The sequence below is a fragment of the Hylobates moloch genome, unplaced genomic scaffold, assembly GCF_009828535.3.
Source record: "Hylobates moloch isolate HMO894 unplaced genomic scaffold, HMol_V3 SCAFFOLD_8, whole genome shotgun sequence".
NCBI classification, from domain to species: Eukaryota; Metazoa; Chordata; class Mammalia; order Primates; family Hylobatidae; genus Hylobates; species Hylobates moloch.
The window spans coordinates 35,421,486-35,440,117 of record NW_026652283.1 but is presented as its reverse complement, the minus strand read 5'-3'; the positions used below and the strand labels follow the sequence as shown (position 1 = coordinate 35,440,117).

Here is an 18,632-nt window from a genome sequence, read left to right as displayed (position 1 = left end):
GCAGGCTGCTGGAAACAGACTGTGGAGTAGCCCTGCAGAGCAAGGGGAGATGCTCTAGCCAGGGGAATCCAATCTTTTGGTTTCCCTGGGCCACACTGGAAGAAGAATTATCTTGGGCCGCACATAAAATATACTAACACTAACAGTAGCTGATGCGCTGAAAACAAAATCACAAAAAGTCTCATAATCTTTTAAGAAAGTTTATGAATTTGTGTTGGGCCCTATCCAAAGCCGTCCTGGGCCACGTGCGGCCTGTGGGCTGTGGGTTGGACAGGTTTGCTCTAGCCCATCACCATCAGGGGTTCCCTGCCTAGGAAATGAGACAATGGAGTCGGAGCCCTCTCCCACCTGTCTCCCCAAAGTCCTGCCTTTTCTGGGGATGCTATTTGCAAAGTTAGTTTCTATAGAATTTTGCAGGCATAGCAAGAGAGGTTTGTGGCATTGGGAGAATGTAATGCAAGAGAGAATTTAGTATCTTCTTGCATATTCATGTGATCCACATCCATACCACTGAGATCCCAGGGTGCAGTCAGTTACCATGTCAGTTACCTGAGTGTTCAGGGATAGAAAGTGGATGGTTATGAGGTTGGACCGGGAAGTGAATATTTGTTAAATGAAAGAGAGAGAGAGAGAATACACATATGCACACAGCTCTGATGACTGCTCTTGACAAACTCCTACCTGTCCTTAAAGGTTCTACTCAAACTCCTATCTCCAGCCCCAATAAGCTGCTTCCTTCTTAGTGCTTTTTCTCTTCAACTATAACACTTAATATGTCATATCTTAATTCATCTGTTGATAGAATAGACTAAGCTCCTCAAGGGCAGGGGACATAGCCCGGTCATTATTGTATTCTGGGCACCTAGGCAGCACACATGTTTGTTGAATGAATGAATGCCAAGGCCTATCTGTTGTGCTAATTATATAGGAATCATTTTGTAGATTTTATCTGGGGACCGCATAAATGACGTACATACTTAGAAAATTAAATTAAATCAAAGATTAGAAGCATGCAATCTCTAAATATCAAAATCCTTATGGAAACAAATGAACCTAACTATGTATCAAGTTGGCGACTTAATAACCCCAATAATTATTTCAATTGACTTGAAAAAATGGAATTTGACTGTGGTGTATATCCTAAGGACAAAGAGAACTACAAAGGAATCTTAAACTGTTTTCAGCAATCATATTGTTAACAATAATATAGATATTATTATCAATATTAATAATAATATAGATATTATTATCCTGAAACTATTACATATGCAATACCGTAATATATATGGATAAAACAAATAGAAGTTATAAGTTATTTATTGTCATTAAGATTTTCAGAAGAGATAAAATATAAAATATAAAAATTTAAAAGTTAAAGAAAAAAACCTTAATCCTAAATTTGGATTGATAATATCAGTATAAATTTGTAATATATTTTCTCTTTTTAATTATGTTTTATTTGTTCAAATTTATGGGGTACATGTGAAATTTTGTTATATATATTATAGATATAAAATATATATAAAATATATATATAAAATATATATATAATATATAATATATATTAGAGTGTCCATCACCCAAGTACAATACATTTTTGACTATAGTCTCCCTACTCTGCTATCAAGCACTGAACTTATTTTTTCTTTCTAACTGCATGCCCATGCCCTTTACCCCATTTCTCTTCATCCTCCCGCTCCCCTGACTCACCCTTCCCAGGTGCTGTTATCTGTTTTTCCACTCTCAACCTCCACGTGATCCCAATGTATTTTCAATTTAAGAAGTTATTTTCCCAGCTCTAACTCTAAAAGTCTAGAATCAATGACCAGATCAGTGGCAATGAGTACTCTTAGTGCCTGGATTGTGGTCCATTCTCCATTAAAAGAAACTAGACTCTTTGGAGAAATGGCTAATTTCTGGGCTGGCACAGGAAATATACAAGACAAATATGGAACATCTTGTCACTCTAGCAAGGATTCCACCAAAGATAACTGAGGTCATGTTAACAGGACTCACGAGCCAACTAGAAGAGGCTCCTATTGGCTAAAGGTGGAGAATCTGAGCATCAATAAGACTCAAACAAATTTACAAGAAAAAAACAAACAACCCCATCAAAAAGTGGGCAAAGGACATGAACAGACACTTCTCAAAAGAAGACATTTATGCAGCCAGAAAACACATGAAGAAATGCTCATCATCACTGGCCATCAGAGAAATGCAAATCAAAACCACAGTGAGATACCATCTCACACCAGTTAGAATGGCCATCATTAAAAAATCAGGAAACAACAGGTGCTGGAGAGGATGTGGAGAAATAGGAACACTTTTACACTGTTGTTGGGACTGTAAACTAGTTCAACCATTGTGGAAGTCAGTGTGGCGATTCCTCAGGGATCTAGAACTAGAAATACCATTTGACCCAGCCATCCCATTACTGGATATATACCCAAAGGAGTATAAATCATGCTGCTATAAAGACACATGCACACATATGTTTATTGCAGCACTATTCACAATAGCAAAGACTTGGAACCAACCCAAATGTCCAACAACAATAGACTGGATTAAGAAAATGTGGCACATATACACCATGGAATACTATGCAGCCATAAAAAATGATGAGTTCATGTCCTTTGTAGGGACATGGATGAAACTGGAAAACATCATTCTCAGTAAAGTATCGCAAGGACAAAAAACCAAACACCGCATGTTCTCACTCATAGGTGGGAATTGAACAATGAGAACTCATGGACACAGGAAGGGGAACATCACACTCCGGGGACTGTTGTGGGGTAATGACGAGCTAATGGGTGCAGGAAATCAACATGGCACATGGATACATATGTAACAAACCTGCACATTGTGCACATGTACCCTAAAACCTAAAGTATAATAAAAAAAAAAAGAATAATAATGGCAATGGATGGGAACATAAAAAATATCTTTAGATCCATGAGTTCAAAATGATTCTTAAATAAACACATTGGTCACCTTTGGAGTTTGCTAGGAAACCAACTCATCGTTCTGACATTTGATTTAAAATAAAAACCACACACAAAAAAAATCAAGCATTATCTGGCGTTCCTATATGAACAGTATTTCAGGGTAAGCAAATATTTGATGATAGAAAATGTCTTTCTTAAAGAACTCTAGCTAATGCAGAAAGAATGATAAAATTAGAATATCACCACTTTCCAATCCCTAATGAAATAATGAATCTGGTCAATGACTGCTAAAACTATTAAATGAAAAACTAATGGAAACTTCATAATGCCACATTAGGCAGGCATGCCCGAAATCACTGATGAGCCTCAACATCACAAACGAGAAAACACCCAGACATTCGGTGCTTCTTATCCAATGCAATAGGAAGGGCCCAAAACCACCTATGAAAACCAATGCCAAAAGGCAGAACTTGATTACAGGAAGGAACTACAGGGGATAGAGAAATATGTTAAACTATATCTCATTGTTGCAGTTAGCAAAATCCAGAAAGTGTGAAGTTCTGTAGGACAGATGTTGTGGTTTCTGTAACAAATAAATTATAGAAGCAGAAATAATCATCTCTGGGTTCAAAGTCTTAGAGACGTGTCAACCAAATGTCATGGGTGGACCCTATTTGGATCCTGATTCAAACAAATCAACCGTTAAAAAAAGAGAAAGACAACTGAGGAAAATCAAGCACTGATTGGATATTTGGTGATATTAAGCAATTGTGTTTAAAATTTTAAGGACGATAATAGAATAGATCATCTTTTTTCTTTGAAAAACGGGAATTTGTTCAGAAATTTCAAAAGATTCATAGGGGTCTCTCCTTCCTGTCTAGGGGTGAGATAATTCGATACAAAAGCAGCATGAGAGGCATTTCTATCCACGGCATCCTGAGGTAGCATGTGGCTTCCACTCTGGGCAGTTCTCAGTTCCCCAGGTGATACCCACCATTGTTCTGGTGAATAACGTGTATTTTTGTCTTCCTAGTGATCTCTTGTGGGAACCCTGGGACTCCAAGTAATGCCCGAGTCGTGTTCAGTGATGGCCTGGTTTTCTCCAGCTCTATCGTCTATGAGTGTCGGGAAGGATACTACGCCACAGGCCTGCTCAGCCGTCACTGCTCAGTCAATGGTACCTGGACAGGCAGTGACCCTGAGTGCCTTGGTGAGAGCTCAGGCCCTGTGGGCTCCATGGCCAACAGTGGCCCAGATCCTGCATGCCAGAGGAGAAGGCTATCCATGGAAGATGGTGCAGGATGGCTGGGATGGTGGGACTTGAGCCTGAACGAGAATCATATGAATAGCCTCTGTTGAGCGTATGCTGTGTGGCAGCCACTGAGCGAAGTGGCTCATATGCACATGTGATTTGATCTTCACCATAACTCCATAAAGTAGCTATTATTATCCCCACTTTGTATATGAGATGGCTGAGGCTCAGAGAGGCAGAGAATATATATTGGCCATTTCTCAGGCTCTAGCCAATTCCTTTGGCTTTCCCTTTTCTCTCTTAGAATCAAACCCCATAGCTCAACCTGATTTCTCTTCACTTCAAAGATGCGGCTATCCGCCATCTTTGTTGCTTCGTTCTCTCCTTGTACCCGACTCCAGCCAGTACGGGTTCTTGAGCATGGTGTAGCCTCACAGCTCCCATTTCTTGCTTCTCTTAAGGGTAGTCCCAGTCCTTTTCCAGACAAAGTGAGTCACAGTGGGATCCAGATGGAGGGAAGAGACAGGATGAGGAAATGCGAGAAGATTCTCCCTGTCAAAGCCCTAGTCTGTGATTTCAGCTCCCCCTGAAATCCCGTGTCAAGTTCACTTTGGTTTTGAGACCAGAGCTCACCAAGCCCCACCCTCAATGATATGATGACATAGGCGTGACCGTTTCATGGGCCATAAGACCCTGCTTCTGGGCTGTTTTCCCTGGGAGTCCTCTGTAGGTGCTGTTGGGCCTACAGAGGCCTCCTAGGTACGACTGAAGGTGATAAGATGTACCCCTCAGCAGACAAATCAATTGTCTTATGTGGTTCATTAATATACCTTAGGCTCTTCAAACAGAAAACTCTCCCTCCTTGGGCCCCAGCCTCATTTAGGAACTGAGCCCTCTGGATAATTCCTCTTAGAGGGGGCACTTTGAATAAGGTGAATCTTCATAGCCCAAGTTGCAATGGTACATAAGGACAATGTGGGCAAGGACAGGACTAATGCCAGGGATTTGGCCAAGCAAAATTTAAAATGGGCAAGCTGGGTGTGGTGGCTCATGCCTGTAGTCCCAGCTACTCAGAAGGCTGAGGTGGGAGGATTGCATGAGCCCAGGAGTTATAGGCTGCAGTGAGCCATGACCGTGCCTCTGCACTCCAGCCTGGGTGACGGAGTGAGACCCTGACTTAAAAAAAAAAAAGAAATTTAGAATGGGTAATGTCCAACTGGGATCCTGTGAGGAGACAGGGCAGCCCTGATCTGACAGTTTCCCTTCTTGGATGCTTACAGGGAGTGATAGGGATGGTATTGGAGGAGAAGTGGGGTCCCAGCCGGGAGTGAACAATGCTATATCTCTCTTATCCTAGTCATAAACTGTGGTGACCCTGGGATTCCAGCCAATGGCCTTCGGCTTGGCAATGACTTCAGGTACAACAAAACTGTGACATATCAGTGTGTCCCTGGCTATATGATGGAGTCACATAGAGTATCTGTGCTGAGCTGCTCCAAGGACCGGACATGGAATGGAACCAAGCCTGTCTGCAAAGGTGTGTCTGGGGCTGCAGATGTGGACAGAGGGCCAAACAAGATACGAAAGTGAGATGTAGGCCCTGAGCATCTATCTAGAAGGGAGAGGGGTGAAAGGCCAGCCCTAACATCTTATCAGGGGATGTGCGAGGTGAGAAAACTGGCCCCTTAACATCTGCCAGGAGCGAATCAGAAGTATCAAGATAAGGCCTGGTCCATGAGCATTGAGGGAAGGGTCAAACGGAGGACTGGGTTGTCACACTTGAGAGAGAGCATTGTAAGGTGCAAAAAGATCAGAACTCCCACAGTAAGAGGGCCCCATTCTGGTTCTTCCTGTTTAGCCCAGGCTCTAGGTGGGTGCAGGGTAGTTGGTGATATCAGTGATGGTGACGGGGGCTCATTTCCCAGGACAGCATCAGAACTCAGCCTTCTTTGGTCTCCCTCCAGCTCTCATGTGCAAGCCTCCTCCACTCATCCCCAATGGAAAGGTGGTGGGGTCTGACTTCATGTGGGGCTCAAGTGTGACTTATGCCTGCCTGGAGGGGTACCAGCTCTCCCTGCCCGCGGTGCTCACCTGTGAGGGAAATGGGTCCTGGACCGGAGAGCTGCCTCAGTGTTTCCGTAAGTTGCTTACAAGGGCCTTTGGTGCGTCCTATTCAATAGCTCCTTCCCCTTGCCTCCCTGGAGCTTTGTGGCTGGAAGGCCCAGAATAGGTAGTCTCCACCCAACAAAACCAGGGAGGAGCTTCATCGAAGACACTATTAAAGAGGGAAGGAAGTGGAAAGGAAGAAAATGAGGATCCCTTAATTGAGCCCTCGTGTCAGATACTGTCTAGAGACACGGAAGGAAATTAAACTAGAGATATTGGGGGTGTTTTTTTTACCTGAAGGGTTGTTAACTATATGGAATAGTACTCAAAGAACTGGGGGTGCCCAGTGCTAGATATGTGTCTGTTTTCATGAAAAATGACCTGCACAGAAAAGTCTTCTGGGAAACCTGTGATTTTCTGCTGTGTTGCTTTATTTTTTATCCACCTGGCCCAGTTGTATCCTGAGGAGCCCCAAGTCTATTCCAGGGCTTACTCCTTACTGAGATCCCCAGTAAGCAGGTTCCGGGTCACTTATTCTTGTCACACCCCGTGAGTGGGCTCTGGAAGGTTTTCTCCATGCCTGTGTTTTGGACAAACAGTAGGACATATTTTTCTAATTGCTATTTATCCAATTCTGCAGAAAACAATCCACATACTCATGATACTGTTTTGGGTTCCTCTGAAAATTTGCTTCCATCTGGGAATTTCCTCAGAGATTAGGGCCAACAGCTCGAAACTGGACACAGGTGTTTGGTGCAATATTACCCTCTCCAACCTTCACATACTACCAGGGTCAAGTCTGGACTCAGCAACCTTGCTTTTCCTCTGGAGAAATAGCTGAAGTGCCTTTTAACAATGAATTATGGTCATCATGAAAAAAATTTTACCCATTAGAAAATACAAAAAAGAAAGTAAAAGTCATCTGAACTCGCACTTTCCAATGATAACCGCAGTTCAGCTTTTGATGATGTCCCACGTGAATCACTGTGCATTTTTGAATAGATAGTGATATGTATACATTTTCTAGAACTGGTATTAGCTCATGCTGTACGTACTGTTTCATAACTTGTATTCACTGATAGGCCACCGAAACCTTTCCATCAATACCTTTCTACCTTTCTTTATCAATATTTACTGATCCGTGCATCATCATTTTTAATGGCTCTAAAGAATTTCCTTGTAGATACAAGTTATTTAATCTTTTCGCACTGGTGATGAATTTAGATTACCTCCAACTTAATCATGTTAGAAGCAGTTCTGCAATATGTATTCCTGAAAATTGCCTTTCTTGGCCGGGTGCAGTGGCCCATGCCTGTAATCTCAGCACTTTGGGAGGCCGAGGTGGGTGGATCACGAGGTCAGGAGATTGAGACCATCCTGGCTAACAAGGTGAAACCCCGTCTCTACTAAAAATACAAAAATTAGCCGGGCATGGTGGCAGGCGCCTGTAGTCCCAGCTACTCGGGAGGCTGAGGCGGGAGAATGGCGTGAACCCAGGAGACAGAGCTTGCAGTGAGCCGAGATCGCACAACTGCACTCCAGCCTGGGCAACAGAGTGAGACTCCGTCCCCCCCCCAAAAAAAAATGCCTTTCTTTACTCCTGCAGCAAAGCCCTAGGCATGAGAATGCTGGGCCGAGGGCAGTCATGCCTCCCTTCTTGACATATGTTGTCAAACTGTCTTCTAGAAACTGTCCCAATTTACATTCCCCAAAGCAATTTATGAGAATGTTTCTGGATGCACACCCTCATCAACAATGGATTGTGTCGAGTTAATGACAAGGAGCTTTAAAAGATAGCTCATTACTTTAATTGGCATCACATTGCTTATGAGAAAGGCCACGCCGGTTGCTCTTCGCTTGTCAGCCATCTGTGTTTCTGGTTCTTTCAGCTGCCTCCTTTTGGATACAGTAACTTCCCATCAATCGATTTTTAAACTGACTTCTAATTGGTCAGCATAGACTCCCCAGCCTTCAGGGCAGAGGCTGCAGGTCCAGCTTCATTTTATTTTGCATGTGGTTATGTACCTCATGACTCCATGTACACACACACACACACACACACACACACACACACATTTGCATCATAGTATAAAGCAATGCTTGAAGTGATATCATGGTAAGCTTTGCCTTTGGTAATCAATTTTTAATGACACTCCCTGATGTTAACATGGCCTGAATGAAATAGGTACACCCATACACTACCCACCACAGTGTAAATGTGTACCCTTTGGGGAAAGACATTTGACACTACACGTCAAGAGCTGTGAACATGTTCAACCCTTTAAAAATAATAAGTTCACTCCTAGAGAATTCTCCTAAGAAAGTAATACATATGAAAAGAAAAAACAAAAAAGAAAACAATACATGTGAAAGAAGAGTTATATGTAACTGTATAATAGAAAATGCCCAATGTAAGGGCTATGATAAAATATAATTATGGTACAAGCACCTGTTGCTAATTGTGTAGCCAATAAGCGATGATGATGTCATAAACAGAGAAAATGTTTACAAGATAATGCTTAGTGAATGAAACAAGATTTATGATCACATGGGCTTGGGTTTGCCGCTCCGCACAAGTTTACATACAACTGAACAAAGATTGGAAAAGAATGTGCGTGAAAATGGAAAAAAAGTTTTAGATAGTGGGATTGTCGTTTATTTTTCTTCCATGTTCTAAACTTCCTGTAATGTTACTCCATCACTTGGATCAGTATTAATAGGCACTTTGAATGTAGAAGGGAATAGAAGGGAGAGGAAACCCCCATCAGCAGCAGCACCGCAGCAGGTGGAAGCACCTACCTGGGGCTGCCCCGGTTCCCAGAGTTCAAGCTCAACCAGGAAGGGAACAGTGCAAAGAACAAAGGTGGGGGTGTGGAACTGGAAGATTAGGTTCTAGAAAGCAACTTAGACCTGCCTTTCTCCCTTCGTCTTCCCAGCTGTGTTCTGCGGGGATCCTGGTGTCCCTCCCCGTGGGAGGAGAGAGGACCGAGGCTTCTCCTACAGGTCATCTGTCTCCTTCTCCTGCCATCCCCCTCTGGTGCTGGTGGGCTCTCCACGCAGGTTTTGCCAGTCAGATGGGACATGGAGTGGCACCCAGCCCAGCTGCATAGGTGAGAGGTCATCTGGGGCAGAGAGCATCCTGGCTGGGGTGGAGGGACCTTCTTTTGGGCCTGAGATGATTACTTTCCTTCCCTGTCTTCAGTGGTCTCATCTGCAAAAGGGAACATCTCCTCTTCTGAGCTTCTGCAGCAGGATGTAAAATAGCCAGAGCTAATGTGCTTCGAGGAGTCAAATAGGCAGCCAGGGCCAAGGCTCAGGTGGGGATCTCAGTGGACAGGGAAGTCAGGATGTGGCCCTATTTTCTTTTCTACACCTATTTCCCAGAGTGAGATGAGGCCGTGAAGGCTTCCATGACCATGTGATCTGTGTCTTTGTTTTGGCCATCCAGATCCGACCCTGACCACGTGTGCAGACCCTGGTGTGCCACAGTTTGGGATACAGAACAATTCTCAGGGCTACCAGGTAAGGAGGTCAGCCAAGATAGGGCTTTCCTACATCCTATTCCTTCCTGTCACTGTCAACATAAGAGGACCCAGGGACCTTCCTCAGGACAGCACTCAGGGAGGACAAGAGCTTGGAAAGCACAGAAAGAAAGCCCTCCGCCTCTTTGAATAGTGCTCCATCAGAGCACCCTGCAGAGACAGAAGGACCCTAACATCCATCAGAGAAACTGATGAGGAAGGACAGATGGCGTGCAGTTCCACGAACACTTCCCGGCAACCCCAGGCAGGGTGGCTGTGGAAATACGGAAATGAGTGAGACAGACAGACCTCTGTCCTCAAGGTGCCCACCCCACCCACAGACACTGGGCTCATGCACAGTGGCAACGAGTATGTGCCACACAGGAGGCAGGCCCGTCGGCATGCCTGGCCCATCAGGACACAGGCCCTGTGGACACATCTCAGATGAGCTTTGGGAGGAGAGAACCTGGACAGTCTGGGTTGGGACACATTGAACAGAGAAAAAGATGGCCGGGCGCGGTGGCTCACCCCTGTAATCCCAGCACTTTGGGAGGCCGAGACAGATGGATCACAAGGTCAGGAGATTGAGACCATCCTGGCTAATACAGTGAAACCCCGTCTCTACTAAAAATATGAAACGTTAGCCGGGCATTGTGGCAGGCGCCTGTAGTCCCAGCTACTCGGGAGGCTGAGGCAGGAGAATGGTGTGGACCCGGGAGGCGGAGCTTGCAGTGAGCCGAGCCACTGCACTCCAGCCTGGGCGACAGAACAAGACTCGGTCTCAAAAAAAAAAAAAAAAAAAAGAGAAAAGGAAGAATGGGTGTGTTCAAGGCAGGACAATTAGCTGGAGTCCAAGACTTGCCCAGGAAAATATCGGACTAACCTGGACATGACAGGCTGGGCTCTAGTCCAGTAATGTGACTTATTCACTCAGTCTGTACTCAGCACGTGCTTATGGCCCTGAACTGTTCTAGGTGCTAGGAATACAGTGGGAACAGGACAGGCTGGGTGCTTCTTTGAAGGGAGCTGCCTGGCTGAAGATGATAAACAAATAAATAAACGAGCTAGCTTCTGAGAGCACTAGACGCTACACAGTGTGTTATAAAGGGGTGTGAACGGGGTGGGTTGCCATTTTAGGAAGGGTGGTTAGGGAAGGGTGACATTTGAACCGTGGCCTCCATGATGAGAAGGGCTAGCCCTGTGCAGAGCAGGGTGACATTCCTGGCTGAACAAAAAGCTGGTGCAAAGGAGTGCTGAGGGAAGTGCTCAGCAGCCTGGGGGCCTGGAAAACAGGCCAGCTAGCAGGTCTGCAGCCCCGTGAGAGAGGAGAAGGAAATGTAGTGAAGAGCGAGGCTAGGTTGGAAAACAGCTTGGTCCTGGTGTGAAAAGTTAAACATTCACACACTCTATGACCCAAAAGTTCCACCTCTGCAAACATATCCCAGAGACACTCTTGCACATGTCACCAAGAAACAGGAAAAGTTGTGGGTATAGTCACGTGATGGATTATTACACAGCAAAGAAAATGAATGAACTACAGCTCTGCATGACATGGACGAATCTTAAAACATACTATCAAGTGGCAAAGGTGGCATGACACTACTTTTATAAATATTAAAACCAGCAAAAACTTATTAAATTGTTTAGAGATATGTATGCACATATGTGATAGGATCGTTTTTTTAACAAGGCAAGGAAATTAACACAAATTTGAAGACAGCCATCACCACGGAGGGGTATTGAGGAACAGAGCAGGGAAAGAGCCCCTAGAACATTACAACCATGTCCATAACGTCCTAGCTCTTAAGTTGCACGGTGGATTCAATCTAAAATGTCCATTTTATTATTATACTTTGTATGTGTTCCGTATATTATTTTGTGTATGTCAGATATCACGTAATTTTTGCAAAGGCGGCAGCATGGGACAGGTCATGCAGGGCCTTGAAGCTGTGATAAGTATTTTGGATTTTATCCGAAATGCCATTTGAAGGTGACACAATCTGGTTCTTCATTTGAAATATTACTCATGCTGCTGAGTAAAGAATGAATATCAGGGAATTGAGAATAGAAGCACTTAGACAAGGAGGACACTGTTGTCATGACTCCTGGGGAAAAAGAAGGTGAGAAGTGATCCTGAACGCTTATTCAGGATGCATTTTGTAGGTAGAACCAAGAGGACTCATTGATGGAATGGATTGTGGGGTCGAAGGGATCAAAGATGACTTGAGGTTTTTTATTTGCACAACTACATCGATAAAGGTGCCATTGGCTAAGTCAAATGATGAAATCCAAGACAAAAAAGTGTTCAGCATGGAAGAAGGGAGTGGAAATTAAGAGTTACACATTGGGCCGGGCGCGGTGGCTCACGCCTGTAATCCCAGCACTTTGGGAGGCCAAGGCGGGCGGATCACGAGGTCAGGAGATCGAGACCATCCTGGCTAACACAGTGAAACCCCGTCTCTACTAAAAATACAAAAAAAAATTAGCCGGGCGAGATGGCAGGCGCCTGTAGTCCCAGCTACTCGGGAGGCTGAGGCTGGAGAATGGCATGAACCCTGGGGGGCGGAGCCTGCAGTGAGCCGAGATCGCGCCACTGCACTCCAGCCTGGGCGACAGCGAGACTCTGTCTCAAAAAAAAAAAAAAAAAGAGTTACACATTGCATTTGCACATGCTCCAGTAGGTAATAGGGACACATAAGTGTTTGAGCTGGGAAGTAGTATAATCCAAGTTGCAGTGTAGGAAACAGATGTAGCCGCATTACACCAAGTGGATTGGGTAGGGAGAGATGGAGCCCGTGGTTGCGGGGTGTCGAGTTGTACAGTGAGGGGCTGGTGGAGGGTTAAGGTGGGGATCATAACTGAGCAGAGCAGGGAGAGAGGGTGGCAGTTCGTTCAACAGATTCTATGGGGGCCATATCTGTAAAGACAAGTCTCCCATCCTTAAAGAATTTGCAATTTCATGGAGGAAAGGAACACACACACAATATTTAATTTGCACTCTTCTTCACATTTTGTAAAATGCTGTCAAATCCACCATAACATTTGAGTGTCACAACATTCCAGTGTGATTGTGGCAAGGATGGTCATCCCCACTGTATCCTTAGGAAGACTAAGGTTTACAGAGTTCCATGCAGCCTGTTCTGAGTAAATGCAGAAGCCAGAACTCGGATCCGGGGTCTTCTGACTCTGAAATAGGCACTGTGTCCACAACAGAGTGTAATATTATAACTTTGTTCGGGGTATTAGATGAGGCCTTATGGAGGAGGAGGCATCATATCAGCTGCCTCAAAGGAGGAAGAAAATTTAACCAGGCAGAGAATCAGAAAAAGAGTTTTGCAGGCAACAGTGCGGGAGGAGTTGGGCCATGCGAAAGTGGTCAAGGGACAGACGTAGGAAGCATCGCTGAAGGGAAGGGGCTGAAGGGACTTTGTATCTTGCCGCAGGTTGGAAGCACAGTCCTCTTCCGTTGTCAAAAAGGCTACCTGCTTCAGGGCTCCACCACCAGGACCTGCCTCCCAAACCTGACCTGGAGTGGAACCCCACCTGACTGTGTCCGTGAGTGCAGACTTCACCCACATCCCAAGAAAATTCCTCTTGCCCCAGCTGGGCATCTGGGTCATGCTTGAATGCTCTGAATGACAGGGAGTTCACAACTCCCCATGTGAACTGACATCGGTCTCTTTGTAGTCCTTACACGTTGGGGCCTCACAGAAGACTTCCACACAAAAGCCTTTCTGATATTAGAAGGCAATCCCTATGCCTTAGCAAAGAAAAAACTATCCAGTGGCAGCAGCAAAAACTAACAACTACAAGGCCAGGCCTCAGGATGAAGATATCAAGCTTTTGACCCAGTTACTCCTTTACCCCTCAGGAAGTGCTGCAGGCTTAGGTTCCCCCCACCCAGAGTCAACCAAGCCGATATCCACATGATCTCCGTCTTGGCCATTAACTCTAGACAGAGAGCTTGGGTTAGGGCAGAGGATTAGGGAGGGGGATGCTTGGCATGAAAGGGACTCGAAGGGAAAGGAAGAGGATATTCTATCTAGGAAGAGGGGAGTGGTTGAAAGGGCCCCTGAAGCCCCTAATCTCCTCCAGCCCAGCAAGGTCTTTCCTCTCCTCCAGCCCACCACTGCAGGCAGCCAGAGACACCAACGCATGCCAACGTCGGGGCCCTGGACTTGCCCTCCATGGGCTACACGCTCATCTACTCCTGCCAGGAGGGCTTCTCCCTCAAGGGTGGCTCCGAGCACCGCACCTGCAAGGCGGATGGCAGCTGGACAGGCAAGCCGCCCATCTGCCTGGGTGAGTGTGCCTGCTCGGGGAAGCTCTCCAGGGCGGGAGGCTGAAGGTGCTGGCTGAACTTGAGCTGAAAGAGGGCCAAAGAGAAGGAAGGAATTGCGTTTCCAGGAGCTGGACCCTGCTTCCGATTTTCTAAGGTTTTGAGTCTAGAAGAGCAAACCAGAGCGGTCTAAAAAGGTGCATACTCAACGCACCCCAAGGGTTGCCCCTTTTGCCTGTGCTGAAACACTCACAGGATCACATTTCATCATCGGGCAGAGGCAAGTGCTTTCTGCCACCAAACTGGAGTGACACATTACACATATTGCACCCTTGATAAAACAGCACCTGCCTGTAGGTCCCTTGGGGTTTCCAGGATGTCCCAGACCTCTCTTCCCCCCTTCTTCATTCACTTGTTCTCCATTTATTGAGAGTTCATGTGGCCCCATGCCTGCACTAGGCATGAGGGATTCAGAGGGGAAAGACACAACCCTGCCATGTGGAAGACAGGCACATTATCAGATTTTATATTTGGAGTACTTGCAGGAACATGGAGATGTGCCCAATGCTGTGGGAATGAGGAGGAAGGGCACTAAAGTGGGGGAGAGGAGAAGTCAGTGAGGACTTCCTGGAGAAGGTGGTATCTGAGTCCAGTCTTGAGGGAAAGGATTAAGGTTAAAGGATTAGTTCAGTGCTGGAACAGCATTAAACTCTCTAATAGGCACTCACCTCACCAGATACCAGGCATTGTGCTAAGTGCTTTGCATGTTTCAACTCATTTAATCTTCACAAGATCCTATGAGGCTATTTAATATATGAGGTAACTAGGGCACAGAGAAGTTAATTAATGTGTCCAGGGTCCCCAGCTGAAAAAGGGTAAGTGCTGAAGATCCATACCCTGATGGTCTAACTTTAGGATCTATGACTATTTTGCTATCCTGCCACTCAGAGGGAAGCCTTCAGGGTCAGAGACTGTATCAGAGCTAGAACTTACTAACGGTGTTTTATTTTCATGGTATCACTTGGAAATTTCTTTTGTCTTCCACATATAGTAGTGATATAAAGTACATTTATTAAAGTACGTTTATTAAGTTTTTACTGTGATAGAATATACATAATATACAATTTTAAGTGTACAATTCAGTGGCATCAGTTATGTTTATGATATTGCACAGCCATCACCAATATGCATTTCCAGAATTTTTTCATTATCTCAAACAGAAACTCCATACCCATTAAACAATAACTGCCCATTTCCCCCTTCTCTTAGCCCATAGTAACTGCTATCATACTTTCTGCTTCTGTAAATTTGCCTATTCTAAGTACCTCATGTTAGTGGAATCATACAATATTTGTTCTTTTGTGCCTGGCTTATTTCCCTTAGCATAATGTTTTCAAGATTTAACCATGTTGTGGCATCTGTCGGAATTTCTTTCCTTCTTATGCGTGAATCATATTTCATCATATGGACATCACTTTTTGTTTATCCATTCACCCGTTGATGGCTGTTTAGGCTGTTTCCACTTTTTGGCTATTACAATTAATACTTCTGTGAAAATACACGTACATGTTTTGTTTTAATATGTTTTCAGTTCTCCTGGGGACGTATCTAGGAAAACAGTAACTCTATGTGTAATACTTTGAGGAATTGCCAAAGTTTCCCAAAACTCCTGCACCATGTTATTCCCACCAGCAATGCATCAGGGTCCAATTTCTCGACATCCTTCCCAACACTTGTCTGTCCTGTTTTAGTGTATCCATCATCAGTGGGTATAAAGTGGTATCTCACTGTGGTGTTTTTTGTTGTTTGTTTGAATTTTCATCCAATTATTTTTTAATTGACAAATAAAAGTTGTATATGTGTAGAGTGTACAGCATGATGTTTTGATATATGTGTGCATTGTGGAGTGGCAAAGTCATGTTAATTAACATATCAATTAACTTCATATACTTGCCATTTTTTGTGGTAAGAGCACAAAATCTACTCTCAGTAATTTTCCAGTACACAGTGCATTGTTATTAACTATGGTCACCATGATGTACAAGAGATCTTGAACTTATTCCCCGTCTAACTGAAATTCTGTACCCTTTGGCCAACATCTGTCCAATTCCAACCCCCCAGTACCACCCCACCCTAGCCCCTGGTATCCACCATTCTACTCTCTACTTCTATTAATTAGTTCAATTATTTTAGATTCCACAGATAAGCGAGATTGTGCAGTATTTGTCTTACCGTACCTGGCTTATTTCACTTAACATAATGTCCTCCAGGTTTATCCATATTTTCACAAATGGCAGAATTTGTTTCTTTTTTAAGACTGCATAGTATTCCATTGTGTATATATTCCACGTTTTCTTTATCCATTCATCCACTGATGGACACTTAGGTTGTTTCCATATCTTGGCTATAATGAATAATGCTTCAATAAACATGAGAGTGCAGGTATCTCTTTGACTTACTGATTTTTGTTTCCTTTGGATATATACTCCATAATGGTGTTGCTGGATCATATGGTAGTTCTATTTTTAATTTTTTGAGGAACCTTCATACTGTTTTCCATAATGGTTATATTAACTTAAATTCCCACTGACAGTGTGCAAGAGTTTCCTTTGCTCCACCTCCTCACCAACACTTGTTGTCCTTAATCTTATTTATAATCGTTCTTCTAACGGTAGGAGGTGATATCTCATTGTGGGTTTCACTTGCAATTCCCTGATGGTTAGCGATGTTGAGCATTTTTCATATACCTGTTGGCCATTTGTATGTCTTCTTTTCAGAAATGTCTATTCAGGTCCTTTGCCTGTTTTTAAATCAGGTTATTTATTTTCTTGCTATTGAGTTGTTTTAGTTCCTTCTATATGTTCCTTAGATGTTAATCTGTTACCAGATGTGTGGTTTGCAAACAATTTCTCCTGTTCCATAGGTTGCCTCTTCACTCTGTTGATTGTTTCCTTTGCTGTGCAGAAGCTTTTCAGTTTGATGTAATCTCATTTGTCTACTTTTGTTTTTGTTAACTGTATCGTTGTGCAAAACTGATTTATATTTCTTTAATGGCTAATGGTGCTCAGCACTTTTTTATGTGTATGTATTCCTTAGAGAAATGTCTGTTCAAATCCTTTGACCATTTTTTACTGACTTATCTTTTTATTGTTGAGTCGAAAGAGTTCTTTCTCTATCTAAAATACAAGGCCTTTATAAGGTACATGATTTGCAAATTTTTTCCCATTTCATGGGGTGTCTTTTCACTCTTTTGTTGGTGTTCTCTGAAGCACCAGTGTTTTTAATTTTGATAAAATCTAACTTTTCTATTTGGGGGGTTGATTTTGACTCCTGTCTAAAATCATTTGACCATAAATGTATGAGTTTATATCTGGATTCTCTATTCCATTGATCTCTATGACTATCTTTATGCCATTACCACCCAGCCCTGATTACTTTAGCTTTGTAGTACGTTTTCAAATTGGCAAGTGTCCCAGTCTGGGCACCCTAGGGAGACTACATGTCTACAAAAAAATAAAAGTAAAGAAATTAGCCAGGAGTGGTGGTGTATGCCTGTAGTCTTAGCTATTCAGAAGGCTGAGGCGGGAGGATCACTTGAGCCCAGGATTTGGAGGTTACAGTGAGCTATGATTACACCACTGCACTCCAGCCTGGATAACAGAGCAAGACTTTGTCTCTAAATAAAAATAAATTTTTTTTAATGAAAGAAAAGAAAAAAAATTGGGAAGTATCAATTATCTAACTTTGTTCTTTTTTAAGATTGTTTGCCTATTGTTTTGCCTTTTGTTTCTGTACAGATTTTAAGATTGGCTTGTCAATTTCTACAAACTAGAGAGCTGGAATTTTGGCAGGAATTGCATTGAACCTGTAGATCAATTTGGGAAGTATTGCCATCTGAACAGTGTTAAGGTTTCCAATCCATGAACATGTGATGTCTTTCCATTTATTTAGATAATTAATTTCTTGCAGTGATGCTTTATATTTTTCAGTGTACAAGTCTTGCATTTGTTTGGTTACATTTATTCTTAAATATTTTAATCTATTATTATAGCTACTTTTATTTTAAAATATGTAATGTTTTAGAGGCAGCTGAATTTAACCCCTTACTGTATGATCTTGAGCAAGCCCTTTCATTTCTCTGCCTCTCAAAAAGTTCCTCTGCCTCTCAAAAAGTTCCTCTGCTGTAAAATGGGGACAATCATCTCTACTTCAGAGTTTCAGGAGCAGGAGTAAATGAAGAAGTGCCTGTCACAGTACCTCACACATAAGATGCTTTCTCCTTCTTTGCTCCATTCATCTTATGAAACCTAAGACGATAAAGCATTCTGTTCAGAAGTACACTTGCATTGAGTCACTGCAGAAACTTTCTCCACAGCATTCTGTATACTGAGGCATAGGCTGACCTCCGGTGTTGAAGGAGATTTGCTAAAGCTGTGCTCCCCGCCAAGGCAGACAGTGGGGAGTCTGCCCTTAATGGCGACAAGGCAGATTTTCTATTGTTTCTCTGCAAAAGAAGAAAAGACATTAAT

General features: G+C 43.5%; 1 protein-coding gene across 9 annotated transcripts in view; it reads left to right on the top strand.

The window, feature by feature from the left end:
- The window catches only part of CSMD2 (CUB and Sushi multiple domains 2), a 701,208-nt gene that overhangs the window by 609,006 nt on the left and 73,570 nt on the right, over nt 1-18,632 (top strand). For 8 of the 9 annotated variants that reach the window (XM_032160157.2, XM_032160162.2, XM_032160160.2 and 5 more), the window contains 7 exons: nt 3,979-4,155; nt 5,555-5,734; nt 6,162-6,335; nt 9,240-9,413; nt 9,752-9,825; nt 13,268-13,379; nt 13,947-14,126. In XM_032160157.2, coding sequence (XP_032016048.1) covers nt 3,979-4,155; nt 5,555-5,734; nt 6,162-6,335; nt 9,240-9,413; nt 9,752-9,825; nt 13,268-13,379; nt 13,947-14,126 — 1,071 coding nt within the window. Of the gene's footprint in view, nt 1-3,978; nt 4,156-5,554; nt 5,735-6,161; nt 6,336-9,239; nt 9,414-9,751; nt 9,826-13,267; nt 13,380-13,946; nt 14,127-18,632 lie in introns of those variants that run through there. The other variant, XM_032160163.2, reaches the window with a different exon arrangement.